This window comes from Hippocampus guttulatus, chromosome 6, assembly GCF_054856545.1.
Source record: "Hippocampus guttulatus isolate MCC_2025c chromosome 6, RoL_Hgut_1.0, whole genome shotgun sequence".
NCBI lineage: Eukaryota > Metazoa > Chordata > Actinopteri > Syngnathiformes > Syngnathidae > Hippocampus > Hippocampus guttulatus.
The window spans coordinates 14,770,604-14,795,935 of NC_141266.1; the positions used below are offsets into that span (position 1 = coordinate 14,770,604).

At 41.9% G+C, this 25,332-nt stretch overlaps 2 protein-coding genes across 10 annotated transcripts in view; both read left to right on the forward strand.

Annotated features, from left to right (window-relative positions):
* phactr4b (phosphatase and actin regulator 4b) overlaps positions 1–17,347 on the forward strand; it is a 29,098-nt gene extending 11,751 nt beyond the window's left edge. For 6 of the 9 annotated variants that reach the window (XM_086113663.1, XM_086113662.1, XM_086113664.1 and 3 more), the window contains 12 exons: positions 3,635–3,805; positions 4,058–4,138; positions 6,130–6,633; positions 7,575–7,919; positions 11,030–11,555; positions 11,758–12,041; positions 13,069–13,267; positions 13,429–13,484; positions 13,949–14,010; positions 14,101–14,238; positions 14,336–14,412; positions 15,866–17,347. In XM_086113663.1, the coding sequence (XP_085969789.1) occupies positions 3,635–3,805; positions 4,058–4,138; positions 6,130–6,633; positions 7,575–7,919; positions 11,030–11,555; positions 11,758–12,041; positions 13,069–13,267; positions 13,429–13,484; positions 13,949–14,010; positions 14,101–14,238; positions 14,336–14,412; positions 15,866–15,881 (2,459 nt within the window). In that variant the 3' untranslated portion in view covers positions 15,882–17,347. Of the gene's footprint in view, positions 1–466; positions 1,190–3,634; positions 3,806–4,057; positions 4,139–6,129; positions 6,634–7,574; positions 7,920–11,029; positions 11,556–11,757; positions 12,042–13,068; positions 13,268–13,428; positions 13,485–13,948; positions 14,011–14,100; positions 14,239–14,335; positions 14,413–15,865 lie in introns of those variants that run through there. The other 3 variants (XM_086113659.1, XM_086113660.1, XM_086113666.1) reach the window with 3 other exon arrangements.
* Positions 17,348–18,647: 1,300 nt separating this feature from the next.
* Positions 18,648–23,755, forward strand: rcc1 (regulator of chromosome condensation 1). The gene is made up of 10 exons (XM_086114522.1): positions 18,648–18,734; positions 19,523–19,615; positions 20,040–20,227; positions 20,381–20,560; positions 21,600–21,696; positions 21,787–21,909; positions 21,999–22,139; positions 22,576–22,695; positions 22,779–22,931; positions 23,048–23,755. The coding sequence occupies exons 2-10, from the start codon at positions 19,555–19,557 to the stop codon at positions 23,221–23,223; spliced, it is 1,239 nt and encodes a 412-aa protein (XP_085970648.1). The 5' UTR covers positions 18,648–18,734; positions 19,523–19,554; the 3' UTR covers positions 23,224–23,755.
* Positions 23,756–25,332: the final 1,577 nt, after the last annotated feature.

Below are 25,332 nucleotides of genomic sequence, written 5' to 3' on the forward strand. Positions count from 1 at the left end.
TTTGTTTATTATGTAATGATCCGGAAGGATTGGCAAGCAGAATGGCTTAAAGCGAAGGCCTTTCCCCCCCCCCCCCCCCCCCGCCCCCCCTTTTTGTTCCAAACAGCATTCTAATGTGATAACATGCTCACCTGACCAAGGCTGTCATGATTCATGGAACCATGAGGTCAGGGGGAAATTGAACTTCCCTGACGCATGTTTATTGCACCAGTAGGCGTGGCCTCCGAGAGTCACACGCCCCCGTGTTTCCTGACTCTGGCACCTTATCTCTGCAGCTTCTGATTACACAGTACGGCAGCCAGAACTCCTGCAGAGTTTTGCGCAGACTTGTTATACACAGGCAGGACATTGTTAATGTGTTAACATGCAGTGGTAATGATCTCAACTGAGTGACTGTCACTGGATTGGTCCTTGCAGAGCTGTGACTTGGCTGTACAGTGGCCTGAATTATGGTTTTCGAGGGGAAGAGGTTGTCTTTGTTCTGTCACAGAATCAGGGTGGAGTGTCGTTTCCTCCCTGTGTTTCCAGGCTGCCCCCTTCACTCTTCTACTATTTATGCTTTTTTTCCCCTTTACGCCCATTTTCAGTTTCACGCTTGCTCAGGCTCGGCCACAAACGTACATTTTGAAACCCATCTGTGAAGAATAACGGAGCTCGTGAATGGGAAATCAAATTTGGATGTTTTGTACTTCTTGTGTGTGTGTGTGGTTTAGTGGGCTAATTTCATCAGGCTAAAGTGCTCTTCAAAGGATTTAGTCAGTCATCTTTCTCAAATGGATGCCTACTCCGCGAGCTGAGTAATCGTCACCTCTGCAGTGCCGTGGTGTGTGCTTGCCTGGCACATCCTGCTTTTATCCTGCTTGACTGGCTTCAGCTGAGGCACTGTGACTCAGTCGGCTGTGCGACAAACATTTGGACAGCAAATGCAGCGATTTATTGGGATATTATAGCAGCTGCACTTTACAATGCAATTGTAAGCTGGAGTTCCTCAGTGCGGACGCATCCCTTGAACCGCATCTGATTCGACACAACGCTGTCCTTCGTCGAGCCTCCCTGGCGTTTTCCTCTGTAGTGATTCAACTGTGTGGATACATCCACTTATTTGAATTTGGGGATTTCTTCTTTCCCATGGCATGCTGTTTTAAAACCCGCCACCATGGAAGCTGGACACTTAACAGACACTTTCCAGGTAGTATCTCTTCGCATTTCAAAATGACAAAGTCTGAGCTCTGAATGCCGCAATATTATAAGATATTTGTAATATCTGCAAGTGACTGTGGCTGTCATATGCTGCGAAGCAAAAGTAGGAAACCCCCATCCTCCTCTGTTGTCATTGTTGCGTGTCTCGTTCCAACTCATACCTTCAGCGCTGTGTGGTTTTCATAATATCTAGTGATACTGTTTAGAATTGGAACAGTCAAGCGAGGCCAGATAGCAGAACTGAGCCGGTCGTATGCTGTGGAGAATTTCCGTTTGGATACTGAGTACTGTAATCCACATCAGCATTTCAAGATTTACATTGTTGGAATCGGACCGAAAGGTATTAGTGCTGCCAAGTCGTCCTGTATGTGCGCATGGGACTGCATGTTTTGAAATGCAGAGCAGAGGCACACACTATGCCTGCTGAATTCAGCAGCTGCTCCATTGAGAGCGCCAACATTTAACCTCGCAGTATCCTGTCGTTTTCAGGATGCTTGTCAATCACCTATTCAGAGTATGTAATCATGATTGTTGACCAAGTTTCATTTTCAACTGCTCCTTCTTGAATCATGCAGCACGCAAGATGACTCAGTCATTTGTGCTGACATAATCCACGTGTGTACTTTATTTCTCTTTTGGGGCCGCGAGGGCTGGAAGACTGATAAGGTACTTGTCTCCGCCACACCAAGGAATGTTTGTGAACTCTCGCTGAACGTCAGACTCAAAGACCCCTCTCGTTAACTGGATATGAGGAGTGTCCATGAGCTCTCGGCATCACCCTGCCAAAGCACACTCAGTCCTCGAGACCACTGAGCTAAAGATAATAACTGTCTTTAGTAAGAATACTGTTTGTCTTCTTTGGAGGCCGTAGATAACCTTAGTTGAAATTGCCAGATTATTGCCAACTTTTGGGCAGCTTTATTGTCCTCAGAGTTGCACATTTTGTGTATTCAAGCCTTGCGAACATTTGTGTATTACCCTTGCTAGGTATGAAACGGTTTAATTGCCTTCAACCCGGGACGAGTCTCAATTGAACACCAATTATTGACTGTGCACATCGCAAATACAGTTGCATGTCTTCAACTCTCTGTAGCTTTTTTCCAAACTTTAGTTCACTAGGTTCACTTTCTCTCACAGTTCTGGTTCTTTATTTCGACCATATCTTGTTTACTTAAACGGTCAAGAAACTTTTGAAGAAAATGTCCTTTTCTTTTCCTATTATTTTTCAATATTACGCATTTGTTCTACAAAATTACAGTTGCCTTTAATCTTGTAAAATGTTATAAAAACAAGGCTCTCCTGATGGTCATATTTGTGGATTTGTTAAAGCTGTTGCTACGCAAGCGTAATCTTTGCCTGTAGCCTGCATTCTGATCATGATGAAAAAGAAAATACAGCACAACTTCTGAGGTTGTGCACAATATACCCCAGGATGATGGTAAACTGTTGACAGTTCTTGGTTATTATTTGAAAAGAATTTCCCCAAAGAACGAATGGAAGTAGTTATGCTACTAGTCCACTCCCCACCGCCCCAAAAAGTTTGATAACTGTAATTCTTTAAATAATCTTTTTTGTTAACATTCTTAACTGTTTCATAACAGTAAATATATACTAACTAATATAATATAAATTAAAAACAAGTTTACAAAGAACAAAAGATAAAATAGTAAAGGTAAGATGCAAAAACAAGAAAACATTTTCCTTGAACCTTTAGAACGCAAGGTAAGTTTATCTGTATAGCACATTTCATGTACAAGACAATTCAAAGTGCTTTCCACAAAATATTAAAATCGTTACATCAAGAGAAACCACATATGAAGACATTGCAAAAATAATTAGATTAAGATGATGAAAACCAGGCATCATTCAAGATGAATTAAAAGACTGCTTGCAAATGCAAATTAAAATGGAAATAAAGGAGAGATTCATGAGAATATGGCAGTAAACAATCGTGTTTTTAGATACAGCACCGAGAACTAGCAATACCAAGACAGTGATTTGAAGGCATCATTATTCAGATGTATGGTATTTAAGTCCAGAATGAAATGCATAATACAGATGGTTTTGCATCAACAACCCTTTCAATGATTTTCCCCCCAAAACGCAACAACATATGGCATTGTGCTTGTGCTAACTTTTGTAGTTTAACCTCTTCTGACATACTCACAACACCCTTTGTTGAAGCTGGTTCGGTGGAATTAGTGACGCAAAAAGCTCCCCTCAAAAACAACACATGTGGTTAATCCTTTGGTCACCGATCAGAAGGAATCAATTGTTTGCCGAGTTGATGCAGAGATTTTTTGAGGCCTGGCCCTTGTCAAATATTCTAGTCTCATAAATGCTGATGACAACTCGGAAGTAAAATTTGATCACATTGTACCACTGTTTTGTCCTCTGACTGCTCACTTGTATCACATTATCGCTTTCATTTCAGATGATGAAAGTGAGCAGCACCACGGCACGATGGTGGGAGAGACGAGCAGCACGGGAGACAGCACCCCTCCCCCAAAACGCAAGGGCAAGTTCCCCAGCCTTGGCAAGATCTTCAAGCCATGGAAGTGGCGTAAGAAGAAAAGCAGCGAGAAATTCAAGGAAGCGTCAGAAGGTTTGTGGTTTTAATTGTGTTTGGAGTGATGTCAACTTCCCCACCTCTCCCACTCACTTAGCTTTTTAAACCCCACAATGCATGGTGCAACGTACCGTGATTGCAGCCCAAGTTGAACAACGACAATAAGTGCTCGTGTGATACCATTTGATGTTATTCCAAACTTGCATTTTTTTTTGAACATGCAACTGATAAATGAGCACCATCACAATGTTTGTAATGTGCTGCCATATATCTTTGTCGATATGGCAGAGCTGGAGAGAAGGATGTCGACGAGGCGTACCCGGCAAGAACTTATAGATCAGGGAGTGCTGAAAGAAGCTCCAGACAACGGTACAGGTTCTCTGATTCATCTGATCTTTGCACAGCAGTGTCCGTATTCACTGTAATCTAGTGCAGCACTGCTGAGGCTGTCACACCCACACAGTCGGCAAAGTGAAGTCATGAGTGCATAAATTGCAGGAACACTGTACTGTCATTCAGTAGGAGTCTGAGACGTACTTAGAAAATGTCAGATGTCCTTTGACCTTGCGTGTTGCCTTGTTTTTAAAAGTAGTGTAATATCTGTTTTAATATGGCTCTCGAGAGCTGAGAACGTGGAACAGATGGTGCGCTGCAGCAAAGTGGCTTCGAAAGGAGCACATGCAATCATAATGCAGGCCCCGCTGCTCTGCAGAAGCCCCTTTCTTAAATCTACATCTGCTCCTTCATGCTCACACATGCTCATGTCTAATGTACCGGTACTTGGCTGGCTAGGCTTTTATGACGAATTGATTGGAACCATTGATTCCTTTCACTCCGGAATATACAGACAAGTAAAAGCCAGGATATTTAACCCGTGACGCCTGTCAGAGACAGGTTTGCAACAATAAGCGTCAAGGGGGTCACCTGGTTTCTGAAGCTGAGCCATGATTGGTGGTTACGAGAGCCCTGAGAAACTGATGTCATTTTCAGTCAACAGCAAGTGACAAAACTGCCCCCCCACGCCCCCCGATGAACAAAAATGGGCGGATTGTACTGCTTAACTCATGTTCCCCTAACACAATATTCATCAGAATGGCTTGTTTAGACTATGAGGATTGCATAGTTTTCGGGTTGTATTCCCTTTTAAATGATAGTATTCTAAAATAAGCGAATGCCTGTGCATAGTATGCTGGAAACATGTTTGTTAAATGACTGAAATATCAATGACATTTTCAAATCACTTCACACTACATCCATATAATAAATAGACAATGAACCATGTAATATTCTAGATTATTTTCAATAGATCAAACAGGGTATGCATGGTCTTTTATACAATTGACCAAATTTAGTTGGTCTACAACAGTGGTCTCCAACTTTTCCCAAACTGAGAGCTATTTCTTGGTCACAGGTTAATGTGAAAAGCTACCAGTTTGACACACACTTCTGAAATAACAAATTTGCTTAAATACCTTGATGTGATTGTTAAGAATGGTGTTCATTTATGGTATATGAAGACACGATTACTTGAATGATTTCTCACAATAATTAGGAAACGGATAAATATCATGCAACACTTTATTTCTATACGTCTCTGCCAGTGTTTACATTATACTTGTACAACATTACTAGACGATCATGATGTAGCCCATTTTCAAGTATTGATGGAGAAAGGGACCAATATTGTGAAGTTTGATGAATAGCTGGTGTTCCCACTTTTTGTTTCTAGTCTTGTATTTGTCAGAATAATCCCTAACAGTTCATTTTAATGCATGGTGTGATATTGGGAACAACATCCCGGGATCCCCCCAGGCCGGTTAAAAGGCCATGACTGTGGCGTCCAGATTTCAATATTTCTGTTTGTTTATTTAAACAGAGAGGATGTAACCTGACTCTCATCATAGAGAGGCTTCCGCCTGCCGTTTATTTATCATGGGTTACAGCACCTGCTCGACGCCTGACACAGAACAAAACGGGGGTCGTCAATCACAGATGTTAGAATGCCTCTAATCTCTCAGAATCTTGGTCAGAATCTGACCAAGAAAGTGCGAGGTTGAATTGGGGAAACGGCCGGGCCAAGATGGTTGTCAACATTGTCACGGCATGGCTCTGCGTCTTGCAGACAAATATGGCTGCGCATTAGCTGTCATGGCATCTGGACAAATGGGTTCTTGAGCTATTATAAGCTTATACAACCAGTGTAACAAATATCACTTTTGGATGCAGTTTTTCTTGATAAACCACATATACACTGTAAGCATCTATCAGGTCCACATCATCGACACATTACTGATTGAAATGACTTGATGCGTTCTCTGAAAGTCAAACGAAGGGAAGACTGACATTTTCTCCTTCTTTAGATGCAGATGGAGCAGCACAAAGCCTGAAGCAGCCCTATGTGAAGAATGGCCACACTCTGCCCGTGAATGTAGGAGTGGGGGTTAGTGCTGGAAGGAGTAACCAGGGCCGAGTGCCCTCTGATTCAGAATTTAGGATAACCCCTACTTGGCTGGCCCATTCAGACGACCATAGGGGCCAATCACCCCCAGATGCAGAACGCCGAAGAGTTTCAAGCTCCAGGGTTTCTGGTCCCCCGGAAGAAGTGCAAAGAGGAAGCGGGGTGATTGGGCCCCGTGTACATGGGGAGGCAGAGCGGAAGCCCAACACATCGTGGCATGGACAGATTCACAATCAGATGGATGAAGGCAGAAGTGGAGGCCAGTTTTACCCTGAAGATGGACAGAGAAGGCCTGGGCTGCAAAAAGCACCCTCAGAGGATGGCAGGAGGAGTCGACCGACTGACGTAGATTGGAAGCCTACACTCCCCCGACATGCATCTGCAGAAGAGGGAAGGGCCCGTAGAGGTGATTCATTTTTGCACTCCCATGCCACCTCCCTCCCCCATTTAGACATTGTTCCTGGAAAGGAATGTAGAAGTTTTAAACATGATGCATATGTTTTAGCGTGCTTGGCTGGTGCTGTCCTCTCAAATAAGAGAGAGGTTCTTGGCAGCTCCCTGGAGGCCTGCTCCATCTTCTTATTCAGGAACATTGGGGAATAGCTCGTCCTCTCATCTCCTCTCCTAATTAATGTGGCACAATCACGATACTCTTCATTGCCCTTTAACGCAACACTGTAGAAAAATTTTAGACTGGGATAAGTGGTGAAAAGACACAGTGAATTGATTTTAAGCAACATTACACTTAGTGAAACAGTGATGTTAAATGCTCTTTTAGAGACGGGTTATGCCTCATCTGACAAAGAGGCCACTTCAGATTTTTATTCTGTAGTTTTCCATTTGAATGCCCGAGTTACAGTCGAGAAGATCCACATGTGAATTTGGAGTATTACGATGAAAATTTCTGTTAAAATGGTATCACACTTCTTCCAAATACTGAAAGACTCACCAATGGGCAACCAGCGCCAATTGACGCTCGCTTCTAATCTTCACTTAAGATGCTTAAGATGGTTGTAATCGTAAAACGGCAGCAAATGGCTCACTGCTGTGTCACTCAACAGTTTTTCTCGCGTTAAGATTTTAAAATGATCTCAAAATGAGATTCACGAACAGGGTGTTTGTTTTCCTTCCGACAATGTAAAAATATAGATTAAATCCTAACTATGATATACCGTATATGCACAGGCTATTGGCTTTTTTTAATCAACACACAAATGCACAGACAATGTGCATCTGAAATAAGAACAGACTAAATGTGGCAAATTACTATACATTTCGATTTGAAGGTTGAATGTTGAAAAATGAATACTTATGTAATATATCTAAGATTGTGTCATGTTTTCATAGAATCAGACAGCCATTTTGTCCCTGACCCTGAGGGACTGAAGGACACCCTTCGTGAACCTCTGCCACCTAAACAGTCTGTCATGCCTCCAAAATGGTTGATAAGCTCTACGCCTGAACCAGGCAGCGAGGGGCCACCTCGCCCCCCATCAAACTACAGCTCGGCCCAGTACCCATCACTCTCTGCTTCCCTGAGTACTGCACCCAAGCCTACAAGGAACACCTCAGCTGTTGGTACGACCACACAGCTGTCTTCATCTGCAGTCTCGTCGTCCGCCTCTCAGGGCACCAAGCAGCCACCTCTGCCTCCGCCCAAGCCGGTGAACAGGGGCAACCCTGGCATGCTGGGTAAGGTTTCCTCAGTTGTGCTTTCACAATGATGACGACTTGATCGGGTGGTGCATCGATGCATGGGTTGATTTGGTACGTTAGTGTCACGTTTTGATATTTTTTCTGTATAATACATCTTTTTAACTGCAGCATTTTCATGTATTTTACTTATTTATTTTATCTTTGATACCTCAATTGGCAGACACAACATTTTGGTATTAGCCTTAAGTTGCCCCGAGCCCCACTATGCACCACTGTCATATGGTGTTCCACATGGTTCAATTTTGGGACCTCTGCTGTTTTTATTATATTTGCTGCTGCTGGGCTCCATCCTAAGAAAGCATGCTATTTCCTTCCGCTGCTAGGCGGATGGCAGTCAGATCTATGTGCTGCTGAGCAAAATGAACGCTTTCTCATTAAGGCCACATTTGTCCTCTCTGGAGGAAATCTAGGCCTGGGTGGCACTGAATTTCTTGATTTTTTTATGAAAAGCCAACAGAGGTTATCGTTTTTGGTCCCAATGGCCCCTCACACTTTGCTGACACAGACCCCCTGGCACCTTATCTAAAGCCAACAGTCTTGAACTTTAAATGGGACAGTGATTTTAAATTGGACCAGCAAACTGGTGCTGTTGTTAAATCCAGCTTTTTTTTAAATCTTAGGCAGCCAGCTAAGGGTAAAAAGCCTCTCCTTTCTCAACAGCACTTAAAAACAGAAATCCATGCCTCTGTTGCATCTTGTCTTTATTTTGGAGTCAGCCAATCCTCCCTGAAGTATCTCCAGTTGGTCCAAAATGCTGCCGCTCACCTCTTGACTCCCACTCGTAAGAGGAAGCACATAACACCTACTCTGGTGTCACTTCACTGGCTCATTTTAGAGTTATTTTCAAGATTATTTTATTTGTTTTCAAATCTTTAAATGGTATCACCCCACCATACCTCTCTGAGCAGTCTTCTCTCAAGCATCTTCTCTTAGTCCAAAATGCAGTTGCTCTCCTCCTAACTGGTTTTCGTAGAAGCACAAAACTGCAATTGTGTCCTCCCTTCACTGGCTCTCTGTACATTGTAGAGATAATTTTAAGATTCAAGGCGAAAATTTATGTGTCCGCCAATTTTGTGGTCAACCATGCCAAGTTTGTTGGCTTTTTTTCCCTCCCCTTCTTCCCCAGTTCTAATTACCAGTACAATACTTATAGTACGGTAACTAAATATTTTTGGGACTGATTAAATGAAGTTGGATCATCCCTTGTTACACTGATGATCACTGCAGATGCATACTGGTTGGGAATCATTGCCTGAATGAATCTAAAAATTTGTGCATTTTCTTGTTTTTTTTAAATCAGCAAATGACTTAATGCACCAAGGCAATTGTAGCCACAATTGTTTTCAGCATTTGACTCTCTGAACAAAACAGGGAGTCTTGTGTGAGCCTCACAAGGCTGCATTTCAGTGGTCGTTTTTTCTTATGGGACTGTTTGCTAATTCCAAATGAGGTGAGGCTGTCTACTTTGATTGTTGTAAATCTTTAGGATGATTCAACTTAACGTGTTTCGTTGTTGTGTGTGTGTGGGGGGGGGGCAAAGTTTCTGGCTTGTGCGGCTGCTGTGAGACATTTTTTAGAACATCACGGCATGTACAGTACTCATTTGGTGGCTTGGAAAGAAAAAACAATCTTATTCACTTATTCACGCCTTTATTACCGATTTGTCTTACTGTTTATTGTGCATGTTAAATTGCTCCATGTACAGCACTTTGTATGCAGCGATGGCTGTTTGAAAGTGCTCTATAAATACTGTTGACTTGACTTGACTTGACTTTCTGACTATTCTGTGAGAATCTTAAAAGTAAAACAAATGTTTCGAACATGTATTGCAGGAGCTGTCAGTATTACTGAGAATTTTCTGCCAATTTATATTAAGTTGACAGTGTCTTAACATCCCTTGGCACTCTATACATAAACCCAGTAGCCATGTATCCAGTCTTTAAAACACTAGCGCTGAAGGCCTCCATCTCCTCCTTCTTAGTCTCCGCCCTACAGGGTGGAGAGCACGCACAGCTTCCGCTCTACTGGTCCTGCTGGAAGCGAGAGTGCGAGTACGATGTCTATCTTTCCCTGCCTGTGTACCTGTGCCGGCGGGCTGGAGGCCTGCGCTCAGGTAAAAGGATGCACTCTGGTATCTGTAAGCAGGGTGTTCAACGTCTGAACTCCCCCCTCCCCTTCAGAGTCCGCATTCTTCATCATATGGCGTCTTTTCTAGCTGTCCACATATTTTATTCCGAATGTCTTTTTTTTCCTGATGGACCTTGTTTGCGTCCCCTTCAATGTGAGATACACAAGTTGCATGCCCATACTGAGCAGACAATGTGTGCGCTGTTTGCTTCATGTATATAAAAGGCAAATGCTGTTGTCGTTGAACGTATTTAGTTTGGTACTCTCGTTTGGCATGTGAATCAGAGTGAGCCATTAGCAGGCCTGCGGCCTGCCTTGCAATGAATGCATCAATGGAATTTTAAGGATGTAATCCGCTCAACTCTGCTGCTCGAATGGGATGGATATGAATGAATGGACAATAAAGACTGTAGCATAATGGTTGACTCAAGATCTTATCTGGCACTCGCATGCTTATGGTTTCTCAGCACTCACCACGGCTCTGACTTAACATAAACCTGACTTCAAGGCCTTTGTATACATTTTATTAGTAATAAATAATATGGTAAAGTTGTGCATGTCACTTGAGCGCATCTGAGCTGCCTGTCCACAAGGTTTTTGTCACTGACAAGACACCAAGTTTGGCTGTGTTGAGCATGCGGGCTGTTTTTTGTCTTCTACGTCTCTGTGACATGGGGCACATGTTGAACACTAGCGTGTTAGATCAATGTGTGCATCCATGTTGACACAGTTATGTGATGTCATTCTCTGGAAGCATTCATGCTCAGTCAGACATGTAATTCCAGCTGTTAATTTGTATTATGTCAAACTGGATGTATCCAATGTTTACAGCTGAAGAAGCATGTGCTTTCATTCCACATTAGCAGAAGCATAAAACAAAGGCTGGGACAATCACTTCATGGCCGAAGAGCTTTTACATTTTGCTTCAGGATTCAATGTAACTGTGCTTCTGTCCTCAGGTGACCTCACCCAAGCTGCCGGGGGTGCCAGTGTTGTCCCAGCGAAGCCCTCCCCTCCAGTACCTCCAAAGAGAACCACCCCTGTCACCAAACGCAACACCGATGACTCCTCCGCTTCAAGCCATCCCCTCACGCCCTCGCCACTTTCTCTTGAGGACGACAGCTCTGTGAGCTTTCAGCTGCCTCCCGCTCCTCCATCCCCTCCGCTTCCGTCGCACATACCTCCTTCTCCGCCCCGACAACAAATACACCCCCACCACCCTCATCTTCAGCACTCTTATCCGCACCCACTGCCCCAACCTATACCAATCTTGTTTGATCCCCCAAGTCCTGTCAGTGAGTCACCCCAACGCCCAGCCCCTGTCCCACTGCACATCATGATCCAGCGAGCTCTGTCCAGTCCCGGCCCTGTTCACCCCAACCCAGATGGGTCACAACGTGCTCACACATTGCTCTTTGAAACGCCTCCAGACTACCAAACTGATCGAAGTCGCCCCCTTCCTGTCAGCATCCAGCCCCTAAAGCTGTGAGTTCTACTATGCAGTAACAGAAGCCCAAAAAAGGATCTAGAGAGGCTCTTTCTTCATCTCTAAATTTACATGTCTTATAAATTCTGTTTAGATGAAAAGTTGTTCAAACAACACAACATTTTAAATGTGATTAATAGGAATTCCATTCCGGTTAAATGTGTGTGGAAAATGTTCTTTGACACTTTTATTTTCTGCTAGATCTGAAGACGACTACTCTGAAGAGGAGGAAGAAGAGGAGGGCGATGACGAGGAAGAGGAGGAGTACGACGGGGAGATACCCCAGCCTAAACTAGAGCCACGGAGTCGCCGCGGCTTGGTTGTCGATACTGGAGTTTGTGTCATCCCCAGTGGAGAAAACAGTGAGGAAGAGGAGGAGAATGATGAAGAGGATGAAGATCATGACATTCACCGAGAAGATAGTGACTCAGATGGTCCTGTGCCTTTTAAAGAGGAAGAATCAGATGAGGAGGAAGAGCCACTGAGTAAGCATCGTCATATCATGACTTAAACAAGTATCCATGTATGTTTGTTCCCGGCATAACTACAAATCTAGGTCATCTGAATAGCACAGTCCAAGATTTTGTATTTTCTTTAGGAAACTCGTAGAACAGTGCTTCCTAAACTCTGAGCCAATACTCACTTTACAGATTAAAAAAGCTTGTGGCACACCACCAAAAACAACGTCACATAATATAATAAAAAAAGTAAATATAATGACGTAATTGATGATTTTTGCCTCAATTTATTCACAGATTTAATTGGTGTGAAATATGGCCACATTTATTTATTCTTTAAAACTGTTATTTTATTATATGAATGGCAACTGGTGGATACACAGATTAATACCTGAGTCAAAATCACCATATGTTGGCTTTTAGACTTCTCTATTTCAGGAACAAAATGTTGAGGTTTTCCATTGAATTTCATATTCATTGCAAGTAAATGTTATGATGTTAGAAATACATAGTGATTGAGGTCCTACACTTTTTTTTTTTTTTTTTAAGAAAACATCAATAATGTGCTCGTGTTCACAGGGTGAACAGTAATAGGTTAGTACAAAGGTTTCAAAATTTGGTCTTTGAGGCCGCCTATCCTGCGTGGTTTAGATGTTCCCGTCCACCAACACACCTCATTCAGATGATCGGCATCGTTGTCTGCCCTCTAGTGGAAGAGGATTGAATTAGCCTGCCTGTCACTATGGGTTCTTTCATAGATGAAAACAGAGATTTGTAGTGGATGAAATATATTTTTCGGAGTAATTAAGTGACACTGGATCATATCCCACCTTGTGATCTCTCTTGGATGGGTAATGTACAGTTATTAGGAATCACTGTAAAATGGGAGACGTAACCGGATCATGATGTGCATTCCTGCTACCTTCAGGGCCGGAGTAAAAAAAATGTATAGACTACATTTTTCAACTCCTAGGATCAGCAGAATAGGTTTTTCCAAACAGGTCAAACAGTCTTACAAAAAACAATTGTCATACTTGTCTCGTCTGTTCTCCAGGTGCCCTGGCCAGCAAAGTGAAGAGGAAAGACACTCTGGCTCTAAAACTGAGCAGTCGTCCCTCTGCACCAGACAGGGACAGATTTGCACAGGAGAGAAGCACCAGAGATGACCAGCTACCAGGACAGGCTGGCCTCACCTGGCAGAGTAGAGAGCAATGGGAGGCCATTCGCACGCAGATCGGCACTGCGCTTACCAGGTAAAAAGCACTGCTTTTATATCATTCTAAACGCCAAGTGTGTTTGCAATTTGAAATGAAATGCGTGGTCAGGTTCTAAAATCTTCTGTTGTATTTACGGCTTGAATTACAAAGCAGTGAAATTGTTTAATAATAGACCTGCCCGCTTTTCTTCCTATCAGACGTCTAAGCCAGAGACCCACTGCTGAGGAGCTTGAGCAAAGAAACATCCTTCAACGTTAGTGTCAACTTCTATTTTGCTGTTCGATCTTTTGTATGACTCATTTAGGAGTACCGTGCTACAACTCAACGCTATAGACTTCAGATCGAGTGTTTTTGAATTTTAATGAAATTCTGTCACTCCCATTTAAGTTAGTTTCTATGTACAACCGAAATCTCAACTTTTTCATTCATTGCTCTAGCTGACATTTGAAGTCTGGTAACAAAAGTATTTGTTTACTTCATGTACAGTATGTACTGTATATTAAAACATTTGCATACTCTTCAACCATTACTGAACAATCACATGTATTACAGTATATCATTGGGAGAAAAGGTAGAGAGAAAAGAATCCTCAATAACTGAATGCAATCTAATCTTGTGAGCTGCTTTTCATCTCCTTTGTCTGCTTATCAAGCCTGAGGCTTGACTACGGTGTCTAAACAAAGCCCCTTTGTTGTTTTATCCCCTGTCTTGTTATAGCCAAAAATCAAGCTGACAGGCAAGCAGAGGTTAGAGAGATTAAGCGAAGACTGACCAGAAAGGTGAGCGCCTGATGTATTTTACTGACATGCGCCCATTTGTAGATTTGCCCAATATTGAACTAGAACTTTCCTAAATCCTCTTATTTGTAGCTGAGTCAAAGACCCACCGTTGCAGAATTACAGGCCAGAAAAATTTTGCGATTCCACGAGTATGTGGAAGTCACAGATGCCCAAGACTACGACCGCAGGGCAGACAAGCCGTGGACCAAACTGACACCTGCTGATAAGGTATTCACTCGGCATATCAGCTATAGAAAAGTCGCAACTTGTCTCTTATTAATGTTCAGTGTGGTCAAATATATATTGTCCATATTATTTCTTCTAGGCAGCCATCCGGAAAGAGCTTAATGATTATAAAAGCACTGAAATGGAGGTTCACGAAGAGAGCAAAATCTACACAAGGTATACTTTCATCTATGAAAATGTCTTCAAAATTTGACACATAATAGAAAAGAGTAATTGAATGATTTAAGCAATTGGCAATCATGGAATGTGAGGCTTCAACTTGTGAAAAATCTGGATTTTGTCTCTGCTCTCAAACGCTGTGGTTGTGTCCGTGTGATACATGAAACTATGCCCTGCTGAAAAATAGATGCTACTTTCTTATGCCAAAACGACTCTAATTGGCCAAAAGGATATACACTGAAAGCCTCCAGTGGTTGGAATATACTGTACGAGGTCGTCACAGGGCATTTTCACGCCGGGACGACACAATCTTAATTTAACCACGATTTTGATATTGCATTCTCTCGATCTTTAAAATGTAATAAAGAAAAACAATTAATGTGCAGAACAATACAGTGCCTTTACTAGTTCACGATGTTGTGGAAGTACCCTGAATGCACCATGATGATGGTTGCATAGCAAGCGTGTAGTGTATGTGATTATTTTGTACCTGATTCTTCTGGACTTAAACTGTTGAATGATAACCAGATGGAGTTTACTGCAAAACACAACAACAAAAATTACACATCTAAATTAGAAACATACTTCTTTTTAAAACATGACTCGTGCTAATACTAAAGTCAGTGGTGGATCCCATTCAAAGGCTAACGGGAAATTAGCATTGACTTTGGGAATGATTTTTCCCCAAATAACGAATATTCACACAAACGTTGAAGAAACACATACAAATGGGGAATAATACTCAAAAGCGCAAATTCATCCCAATCTGTGAAGTTATATTGGGTTCAAATGCAACTTCCTTCTGTTCTCATAATAAGTGTGTACAGTACTCCATCCTTGCATGGCACCACACTGCCTATAAGAGGCCAAAATGCACAGGAACAGACAGCTTTTGTTGTTGTTTTCAATTGCTATAATTTTATTATATTACATTTATTTATTATTCTTATTTACTTTCTTCCTAATTTAATCATTGCCTCATTGCCCTTTCAAGTTATCTTTAAAGTTCAGTTTTCAAGGATTCATGGAATTTATTTTTTTGAGGAGGGTGGCGGGGGTCATGCCAACACACATTTCCACAAGACATGGCATAAAATACAATCCCCAAGGTTCAAGGACAACCACTGATGCGAACTGAGGTCCTCAAGCTCTTATAAAGTGGGAGAGGGGCCACTCACGCTGGCTTGGCCCTGTTTTAGGCACTCACAAAAAAAAAGAAAAATCAGGAAAACTGAAATGGTGAAAAACAGTTCAGCGCAAGAGCGAAACAATTCATTACGACATATAAAGTAGTTCTCATACTTTGCACATTTTCAGCAATTATCTTCAAATATGTATCATGTATTCCAAAACAAATTTCTGAATTTACTTGACAGAGTCTTTAACAGAAGAGATGGCATGCAAATACAGTCTTTGTGCCTGTTTACAGCTGATGTCTGTTTCCTTTTAGGTATCACCGGCCTTAACATCCACACTCTTCAGATGGTGAAAGAAGCACTTAAAAGTCTCTGTGGCAAGCAGCTGTTGACTATGCAGACAGATTGGCCCTTTCTCGTTTCCTGAATGTATCGTACAATTTATCAGGGACAGCCTGGAACTGACTAGAGACAAGAATGCTTCTCGTTTCACCTCCATCACAATTGTTTTCAGTGAACAGGTGGTGGAAGAAGATGCAGTATTTATCCCAGACAACAGGGGGAACCACGTGCCAACCAAATGGAGACATTTGCAAAGGACAGACAGTGCGGGGCTTCTACCCCCCCTCTGCTGTAATGTGGTGTCCTCAGGGACCTGGATCTAGTTAATACCTTTAATGCGGCCTCATTCTCTGTTGCCTTTTTTCTTTACCGTGTATGGAAACGCTAATTCATTCATCTTGTTTATGTGAGAACATAAAGTAATAATAGCTAACAAAATGGTAATTTCTAGTACTAACTATTGAGATACATGGCTGTAGTGCGTGTGGACTGGAGGATGCAGACTGGGATTTTCTGTTTTAGGATTGGACATCTCTGGGATATTGTGTTTTTATATGAACTGTACAGATTTCTATTATAATATCTTAGATTGAATCTCATATCTAATTCCAATATGTGTAATGCACAAGATATTCTATATCATGATTTTGATCACATGAGTAGTGACCGTTATTTTTTATTTTTTTTTAGATTTCTTTGGCTTGCCTGTATTTAAAGTTGTGTTGTGAGGTGGCCGTTTAAGCGTGACTCTTAAGAAAAAGCACAGAAGGTGCAGGCCGGGATGCTGTAGGTGAATTTGTGTGCCAATGTACCCAATGCCTAAGGAAACGATAGGATATTGGTATTCATAACAGTCATTTCTGAAATCTGCATGAGCCAACATGAATCTCAGTGTCATTGGATCTGGAAACACTCTTCATTTCTACTTTTGTATGAGTTTTGTACTGCCCTTTATTCACACAATGCATATCTGTAGCCATTTTGTATCAGGTCATACTGGTGTTGTTGACCAAGAATACAATGCAAGTTGCTGTGATAGATCAGGGGTTTATCAAAAAAAAAAAAATCTGAAAATGTATGAACGGTCAACAGGGGATCGTTTTGGCTGGAACTTTTTATCTGCAACTGTTTTATTTTGTAGTTTCATCTGGCCAGTAGCTGACAGGGTTCTCTAATCTGTGTACAGGTGGATTGTATGTTTCACTGATGCTTGTGTATATCTTGTCTTCCTTTCATTTGAAAAGAAATTTTAAATAAAGTATTATAGGTTGCTATTTTTAAGCACGGAATCTTAGTTTATGATTAAATGCTACAAGAATGGGAATGAATATGTACCCTCTCTGTAAAGCTGAGTTAATTTTTAATTGAATGTGACGATGTACGGACTGATAGTAGTTTTTGTTTTAATTGTACATAGTGACTTCTGGATCAAATTAAAAATCTTACAGCTTGAACCTTTTGTCTAATTCCTCTGTTAAGCAAGAACTAGGGATCGATCCAGTGACAACTGGTGTATTTGTTAAAGGGGAAGTCAAGTGAAAACTTTTCTTTACAGTATGTTCTATCTGCCCCCATTAGTCTACACACAGCAGCCTGATTAAAAATGTGTTTGTGGAATATGAATTAAGTAGAAAAATCCACTCGTTTTTATCCATGTCATGGGGTAGCCATCCCTACTCACCAGACCTGTCTGTGTGTGATTTCCACCCCCGTTTACCCTAGGTCATGGACTGATCAAGGAGGTCTGTTTTGGGAACGTGGATGACATCAAGATGCTGCAAAGGACCCTGGGTGAATCCTTATTGAAGGTTGGGAATGTACATTGAGACACTAAGGGTAACATTTTATGTGTTAAGACACGAAGGGATAACTTTGTATTTCAAATATACCTTTTGTGACACCAGTCACCTGGTATGTTAAGTTGCAATTTTTCAAGCAAATATGGTTATTGGCGAGATTACTGTACATTGGTGGAAAAAGGAAATACTGTACAAGGTTTTAGTCAACCAGTCAACCACCAATTCAGCTAATTACAATGGGCAAGAAGTACCCTTCGAGATTCTAAATGATCTAAGGCAGGGGTGGGCAAAGTATGGCCATTTTCACCCCTTTCCAAACGATATTCCTCTCAGATTTCCAAAATAGTCAATGCAAATGACAATCAGCAGTGTTTTGAAGTCATCAACCATAAGAGTAAAATTGTAATTGCAATAAAATGTTTTTGAGCAAACTCCCCAATGAGCCAATAAACTCTGGGAGGTTGCAAAGAAATTCATCCAGCAACTATCCAAAACCTTTCCCCTGAAAAGCCACAAAATTAATGGATGCAAGAATTGTGAAGCTACTATCAATTAAGGGGTCCCATTTTAAAATTTAACTTGACCCGTTGAGATATTTTTGATTCATTATTTTGCAGTAAATAGGCCATGAACTAATGTTTCAAATTCAACGAACGACTATTTGCAGTTCTTTTCAACGTGCATCATGTCTAAAAACTCTGTTTTTAATTGTGCGTTTCATTTTATTTTTTCCCGAAACAACTGTTATCATTTATAGGTTATCGCATTCAAATTATACTCCGATGGTTGATGACTTGAAATGTATGCTGAGTTTCACTTGCATCGATTATTGAGGAAAAAGGCGCACACTGTTAGACTGGTTAGCACGTTCGCCACAGAGTGCAGACAGAGGTCAGAGTTTCAAAACCTGTCGCTTTAAGGAGGCGGAGCGCCGAAATCACGGCCAGAATTATCGCGAGAATAGTCATCCAGCTACTGAGACTTGGAGTAGGTTGCGTGTAGCCTATGCTAGCCATTAAGAGCACATTTGCACTAGTCCCAGGTTGGTACATTTAACACATATATCTGTCACGTTGTGCGACTCGCATAAAACGGTTTAGCGTAGATTTTAGCACCAGCACAAAGCTGCACGTTTCTGTGGTTAAAGTCTCAAGCTTTTCTGAATGCCACGCTGAAGCAGCTAACTAATGCTAGTAGTGGTTGGATCATACCATGCCGTGTATATCTGTGCTAAGAAGTTATTTTGGCAGCAAAGTTTCATTTTTTGTGGTGTAATTGTGTACCATTTAATTCCAAAACCAGGACGTTGTCGCCTTATTTTGGAAACATTTTTTAATGTGATTAGTTACTGCACGCTAACTCTAGGCTATATGAGCCTCGGTTGGCACACGGAAGTTGCCAACGCAACACAATGCTACTAACGTCCGACGCTTGCAAAATGCTGAAGAAAGCCTGTTAGCGGTTAAATGCCGCCCTTCGCATCCTTATTACAAACTCCATACATTAACGGGGAGGTATGTTCTGGCTGCGGTAAAAGCGCGTTTGAATTCGAACAGAACTTGGCGTTCCCATGCCCAAGAGTAGGAACGCAGCAAGTGCGGATTTGAGTCGGGTGGGGCGAAAGCGTGAGGTTGTGCCAACCAACTGGTTTTTTCTACACTAATAGAATGCCTCTCTTATTCTTCCCCATAGTCATTAAGGATGATACAGGTTCTTGATTTGAAGTAATATACGGTATTTATAAGAAAACGCGTTTTGCATTTACGAGATAAAATTGTTCTTGCGTTATTTAATTGAGCCCCCCCCCCCCCCCCCCTGTCTTCCCTATAGGATTCAATTGTTCCTGTCTTGGCCACTAAAAAATGTCCCCAAAGAGGAAGTCGAACGTGATTGAAGAGGTAAAAGGCACGAAGAAAGTCAAAGGTAAAGGCCATTAAATAACTCGTCGTGTCGTGCAGTGATTCTCAGCTGGTATGTCTCTCTGTAAGCAAAAGTGGGTGACTAGCCAATATTTGGAATACGCTTCAGCACGCCGCAACCCTCGTGAGGATAAGCCGTTCAGATAGCGGATAGATGGATTATTTGGCAGGTCCGAGTCAAGAAGTGTAACTACGAGGACCCAACTGTTATGGATTTTCTTTCCCCAGGGTTATTCCACTTATGAACAATGGCATTTGTCAACTCTATTAAATAGCGCTCTTGTAACAATTCACAGAGTACGGGATAATAAAAACAAACTAAAAAAAAGTTGACCTCAGTTAAATCAAGAGCATTTTAGTTCAGAAGTAGTTCGTATGGTGATTTGAAATTAATGCTGTTCACTCATTGATCAATGGGTTTGTACCAGTTTATCACAGGAGTCATTGTAAGGAGGCGGGTCACGTTCTTGTTCTGGGCCAGGGTGATGTTGGACAGCTGGGTTTAGGAGAGGACATCATGCAGAGGAAGAAGCCTGCTCTGTTGTCCCTACCTGAGAAAATCGTGCAGGTGGTCGCTGGGGGTATGCACACAGTGTGCCTCAGCGACGCTGGCGTGGTAAGTAATACGACTGACTTTCACTCGCAATATGCAATGCCATTCAAGGCACCCAAAATGACACTTCAGGGACCCAAGGATGCATTTGACCTGTTGAAAAAGAGACCCAATCTCAAGGAAGACTTTTAATATGAGCAAATACCTTTTCCTTAGGTTTACACTTTTGGCTGCAATGATGAAAGGGCTCTTGGTCGAGACACGAAAGAAGTGGGCTCTGAAATGACTCCAGGGAAGGTGGCGCTCGAGGAGAAAGTGGTCCAGGTGTCAGCAGGAGACAGTCACACAGCTGCACTCACGGAGGAAGGAAACGTCTATGTATGGGGCACCTTCAGGGTCAGTTATCTTACTTTTTCCTCCGAGGTCTTCAAGATTGGTTAAAAGTGTAAACGTATTGCGGGAAGAGATACATGTTCATGTTTTTTGCTTGTGTGACACATCAGACTAGTAAACAACAAAAGCAAGACTGAGAAAGGGCTTTTAATGCCAAAAAAAAGTATATTCATTTTGATGCAACTATGAAACATGCCTAGAGCGACACTGACTGCATGGGTTGAGTTTAGCATCAGTGGCTCTTCTACTTACAATAAATGTTGGGGGCGGGGGGGCACAATTGTCATATTCCTGCATGTTGTTTGCAGGAAGATTCATTTGAGCCCAACCCTTCCACCTCAAGCTGTCCAAAAACAAGTTGTGTGTTGTTCAGTCTCCTGTGCCATGTCTTACCATTGTCAGTTTGTCTTTCATCTTTTGCAACCCTTAGTTGATTACGAATACAGTTACAGTTGTCCCCACCAAATGAGGATCAGCTCAGACATCGCACACACACATGCGTATGCAGATACCCCAATAATGCGATGCAACCGCTTATCCTCTCCGGGCATATTTAACACGTCGCTGTTAAAACATTTCAAAACCAGGAGACAGAAATTCATCAAGTTAAAGTACAGTTCTAACCCCAGTTCAATCTCACTGGGTTTTTTCATCCCTCTGGGCCTAACGTTTGTCGCTGATATTTATATATTTTTTGGTTTTTAGTCATTGCATTTTCATTAATACAGTACTCGGTGGCACACTGGTAATTACATCTCTATTATCTCTGCCTACCTCCTGTATTCCCACTCCTTTTATTAAGACTGGAGCAGATTTCCCTGAAGAAACATCATGTACAGCTTGAAGTACACAGCACAGGAACTGTTTGATCAGCATTTGTATGTCCAATCAGATTGGTTGATACAAATGTATACATATACGAAGTCAGCAAGGATTCCATCAATGTTCTCAGGGTTTTTTGGATCAAGGCTTGATTTGCCAAGCTGGCTGTGCAGTGTTTCTGGGCGGTTTCATCTCATTAATGTTGCTCCTTTCTCCACAGGATAGTAATGGCGTTATAGGTCTTCTGGATGCTTTGGAAACAACCGATGTTCCAACTCAAGTCTCCTTGACAGAAACTGTCGTGAAAGTTGCATCAGGTAGCAATGGATCATGTGACCATCGCATCCTTTTTACCTATGAGCGGGAGTAAAAAGGCTTATAAAATTTTTATTCTAATCTTTTAACAGGCAATGACCATCTTGTAATGGTGACCATGGAGGGAAATCTGTACACATCAGGCACTGCTGAACAGGGGCAACTAGGAAGGGTGCCTGAGCAATTCTCAAATAGGGGAGGAAGGAAAGGCCTCGGTGAGAAGCGGAACTCCACCGCTGTAGTAATATTTGTCATGTATGTCCCATGTACTATAAGTGTTCGGTTCTTGTTCCTGTATTTGTAGATCGTCTGTTGGTTCCTCAGATGGTCAAAGTCAAAGGGAAAGTTCACTTCATAGACGCCTTTTGTGGGGCCTACTTCACATTTGCTTTGTCCAAAGACGGTCACGTATATGGTTTCGGCCTCTCCAACTATCACCAGTTGGGTAAGTGTGCCACTATTTTCATAGCCTGCACTTGTATGTGGCATTCCTTCCCCAACAGATACACATTTTCACATTGTGATCTCAAATAATCGACATAATACAATTGCGTATGTCCATACAAGGGATGTGGAATACTTTTTAATGAAAGTCAATCTATCACTTATCAATTATGGAAGTTATTGTGATGTGCCAATTTGGCTAGCCGGGGGAACCACTGAGATCACCTTTCAGTAATCGGTGTTGTGGACCTTGTAAATGGTCCCAAAATACTCCTGTTGCAAAACGTAACTTATTCAATTTGATTTTGTTTGTTTTTTTAGCAGTCTGCTCTGGCAACCCTTCCAATGTTAGCAAAATCCTGCGGTTTAAGACAACAACAAAAACATGGTGATGTGATTAATTGACAAGCTTATGTTTTATTCACGCCTCCATCTAGGCACAAAAAGCACCAAGATGCATTTTGTCCCTGTGAAACTGAGCTCCTTCAAAAATTCGACCTCAACTTGGGTTGATTTTTCTGGAGGACAGCACCACACTGTCTGCCTTGATTCTGAAGGTAAACTGAAGGATTATTTCAAGCCGCTATTTTGTTTGTGCAGAACTCGGTTTAAACTCTCCCCCCCACCCCCTTTTCAACAGGACAGGTGTACAGCCTGGGCAGAGCAGAGTATGGGCGCCTTGGCCTTGGTGAAGAGGCTACAGAGAAAAGCGAGCCCACAATCGTCAGTGGGATTGAACCAGCCAGCGGAGTGACATGTGGGGCATCTGTCAGTTTTGCTGTCACCAAAGAAGGTGAGAAACGCTTCCAGATAAGTGGCAAATGCTCTACTCTTCAAATGCAGTTTTGATCGCATTCGTCGTTTTGATGTTTGCTTTGAAATGCCTAACGTTGGCTGTGCCTACTCCAGGCTGTGCATACGCTTGGGGAATGGGCACCAACCTACAACTTGGCACTGGGCAGGAAGAAGACGAGTGGACCCCTGTGAAAATGACTGGCAAGCAGCTGGAAAACTGCACAGTACTGATGGTGTCCAGTGGGGGGCAGCACACAGCCCTTTTGGTCAAAGACAAACAGGAAAGCTGATGAAGCTCCCAGGCATGTAATGATGCTCGAGCCGTGTTCACTGTGCTTAAAATCGGGGGTGGTGGTGGAGGATGATCATTGATGTCTTATTATGGCGCCATCGCGGTAGAGTAGAAGAGGTGAGGTCAGCTAAATGACCCTTTTGCTGACGTGACTACATGGTGGTAGAAATTTTCAATGTCATGATGAAAACAAAGCTATTTTTTTAAAACCTTATTCTTTAAATTCCCTTTGTTGGGTTTTCAATAAAAAGGCAGTATGGCTGTGAGCTCATGTGAGATTTGACTAAGTGTGTACATAAGAGCCTTTTTAATTAGTTAATGCCCAGGCTAGACATTTTAAGACATTTTTTTTCCCCCTACTTTTTTTTCATCGCAATAATTGCAAGGTGTTTGGTCCAGACAGGACATTTATGCCAATTGAGCCTGTCAAGCTGCTGTCCAGAAAAGACACTCAAATGTTTTCATTATAATTGGGTCACTGTGCTGTAATTTGCTACTGTTCTAGTCTAAGAATAAATTGAATCATTTTACATATTGTTTTTCTAATCCTTTTATTGCTATGTTGCATTTATCTTCTGTGTAACCGGAGCATCTTGGGTGTGATTATTATTTTTTAAACTATGCTTTGGATCTACAATGCTAATATGACACCTCCTATCAAAGCTCTTTACCTGCTCTGTGGTGACCCGTCTGCCTTACCACTAGTTCGTATTGCTCTGATATGACTACCATGGGTTATTTGTCTTCCACTTGACTAGGTGAATTTAGTTAAAATGCCTCCAAAGGTCCGAATTCAGACCTTTATATTTAAGTACCGGTAAAATGATGAATCACTTCAGGAAACGCGAGCTCCACTGCACTAAATCCACTTGCTTGTCATACAGCACTTGCTCCCTGTCCAGGACCGGGGCAAGTTACACAAACTGGCATCACGATAAATGCAAGAACCCTGCACTGATGAGTTTTGGACTATGATCTACCTCCATTTCAAATTATTAACTTCAAAGTGCACTAGCAATGTGAATTTGAAAATGTGTTTCTTGATTACTGTCCGTTTGGCCTTATTGGTTCTGTTGGGCAGACCTGTGTGCCAGATGGTCTGTTGACTTGTCCTCACCAGTGTACTATTGATAATTACTCCTGATCCTATGTCGTAACCTCAAAAGTTGGCCACTGATGTATGTGCCAATGGGCTGTGGTGCCAAGAGTTATGTGCCACCCTCTGCTCTGACACACTGTCTTCATCCCGCCCAGTCACATGAAACCCCTGACCAAGTTTATGGAATCACTGTTCATGGAAGATGATCATTTAAATGTTTAAGTTTGAAGAAATAGGCAAATTAGGACTGTTCCGTAAGTTTTTAATTCAAAATGCCACCCATCTGGACAAAAAAAAAAGAAAACCCGTACCCTATTGAATCTGCTAATCAGCAGTTAAATTAGAGTGCACACACCTTGCGGATTAATTATGAATCATGACTCAAACAGAAGAGAAAACAATAGCATTTCAATGTGGGTTTTTTTGGGGGGGGAGGGGGTTAAATTGGAAAACCAAACAAAAATTGCCAAAGATTATTTTTTTAATCCCAGACATCAATGTCTAAAATCAAGACCCAAGTATCACAAAAAATGGGACGGTCTCTATAGTTCAAAATGGAGAGAAAAAGACATTGTCCTATTTCTGCACCATACGGCGAAGTAAGAATGAGGCAGCCGCTAAAACAGGCAGATGATGGTGTTGAGGGCTGAAGAAAAGCAAATTGGGGGCGGCAACAGAAAGTGCCAGTGAGCTTGGGAGATCCTGGTTTTTGGAGCGAAGACAGACAGACAGACAGGAAGATTTTCTTTTTTTTTTTACACACATTTTCCTATGAAGGTCATTTTTCTGGCAGTTTATAAGATAAGATAAGAAAACCTTTATTAGTCTCGCAATGGAGAAATTCCCAATTCACAGCAGCAAAGTTATGAAAGGAAGAAGTAGAACAACAAAATATAGGAGCTGCTGGAAAGGCAGCCACTCTTGTGGCGCCATTTTGAAGTCAAAATAACAAAAATAATTATAGAGAACATCAAATACTATGCTTATATTTTAAAATATACAATGAAA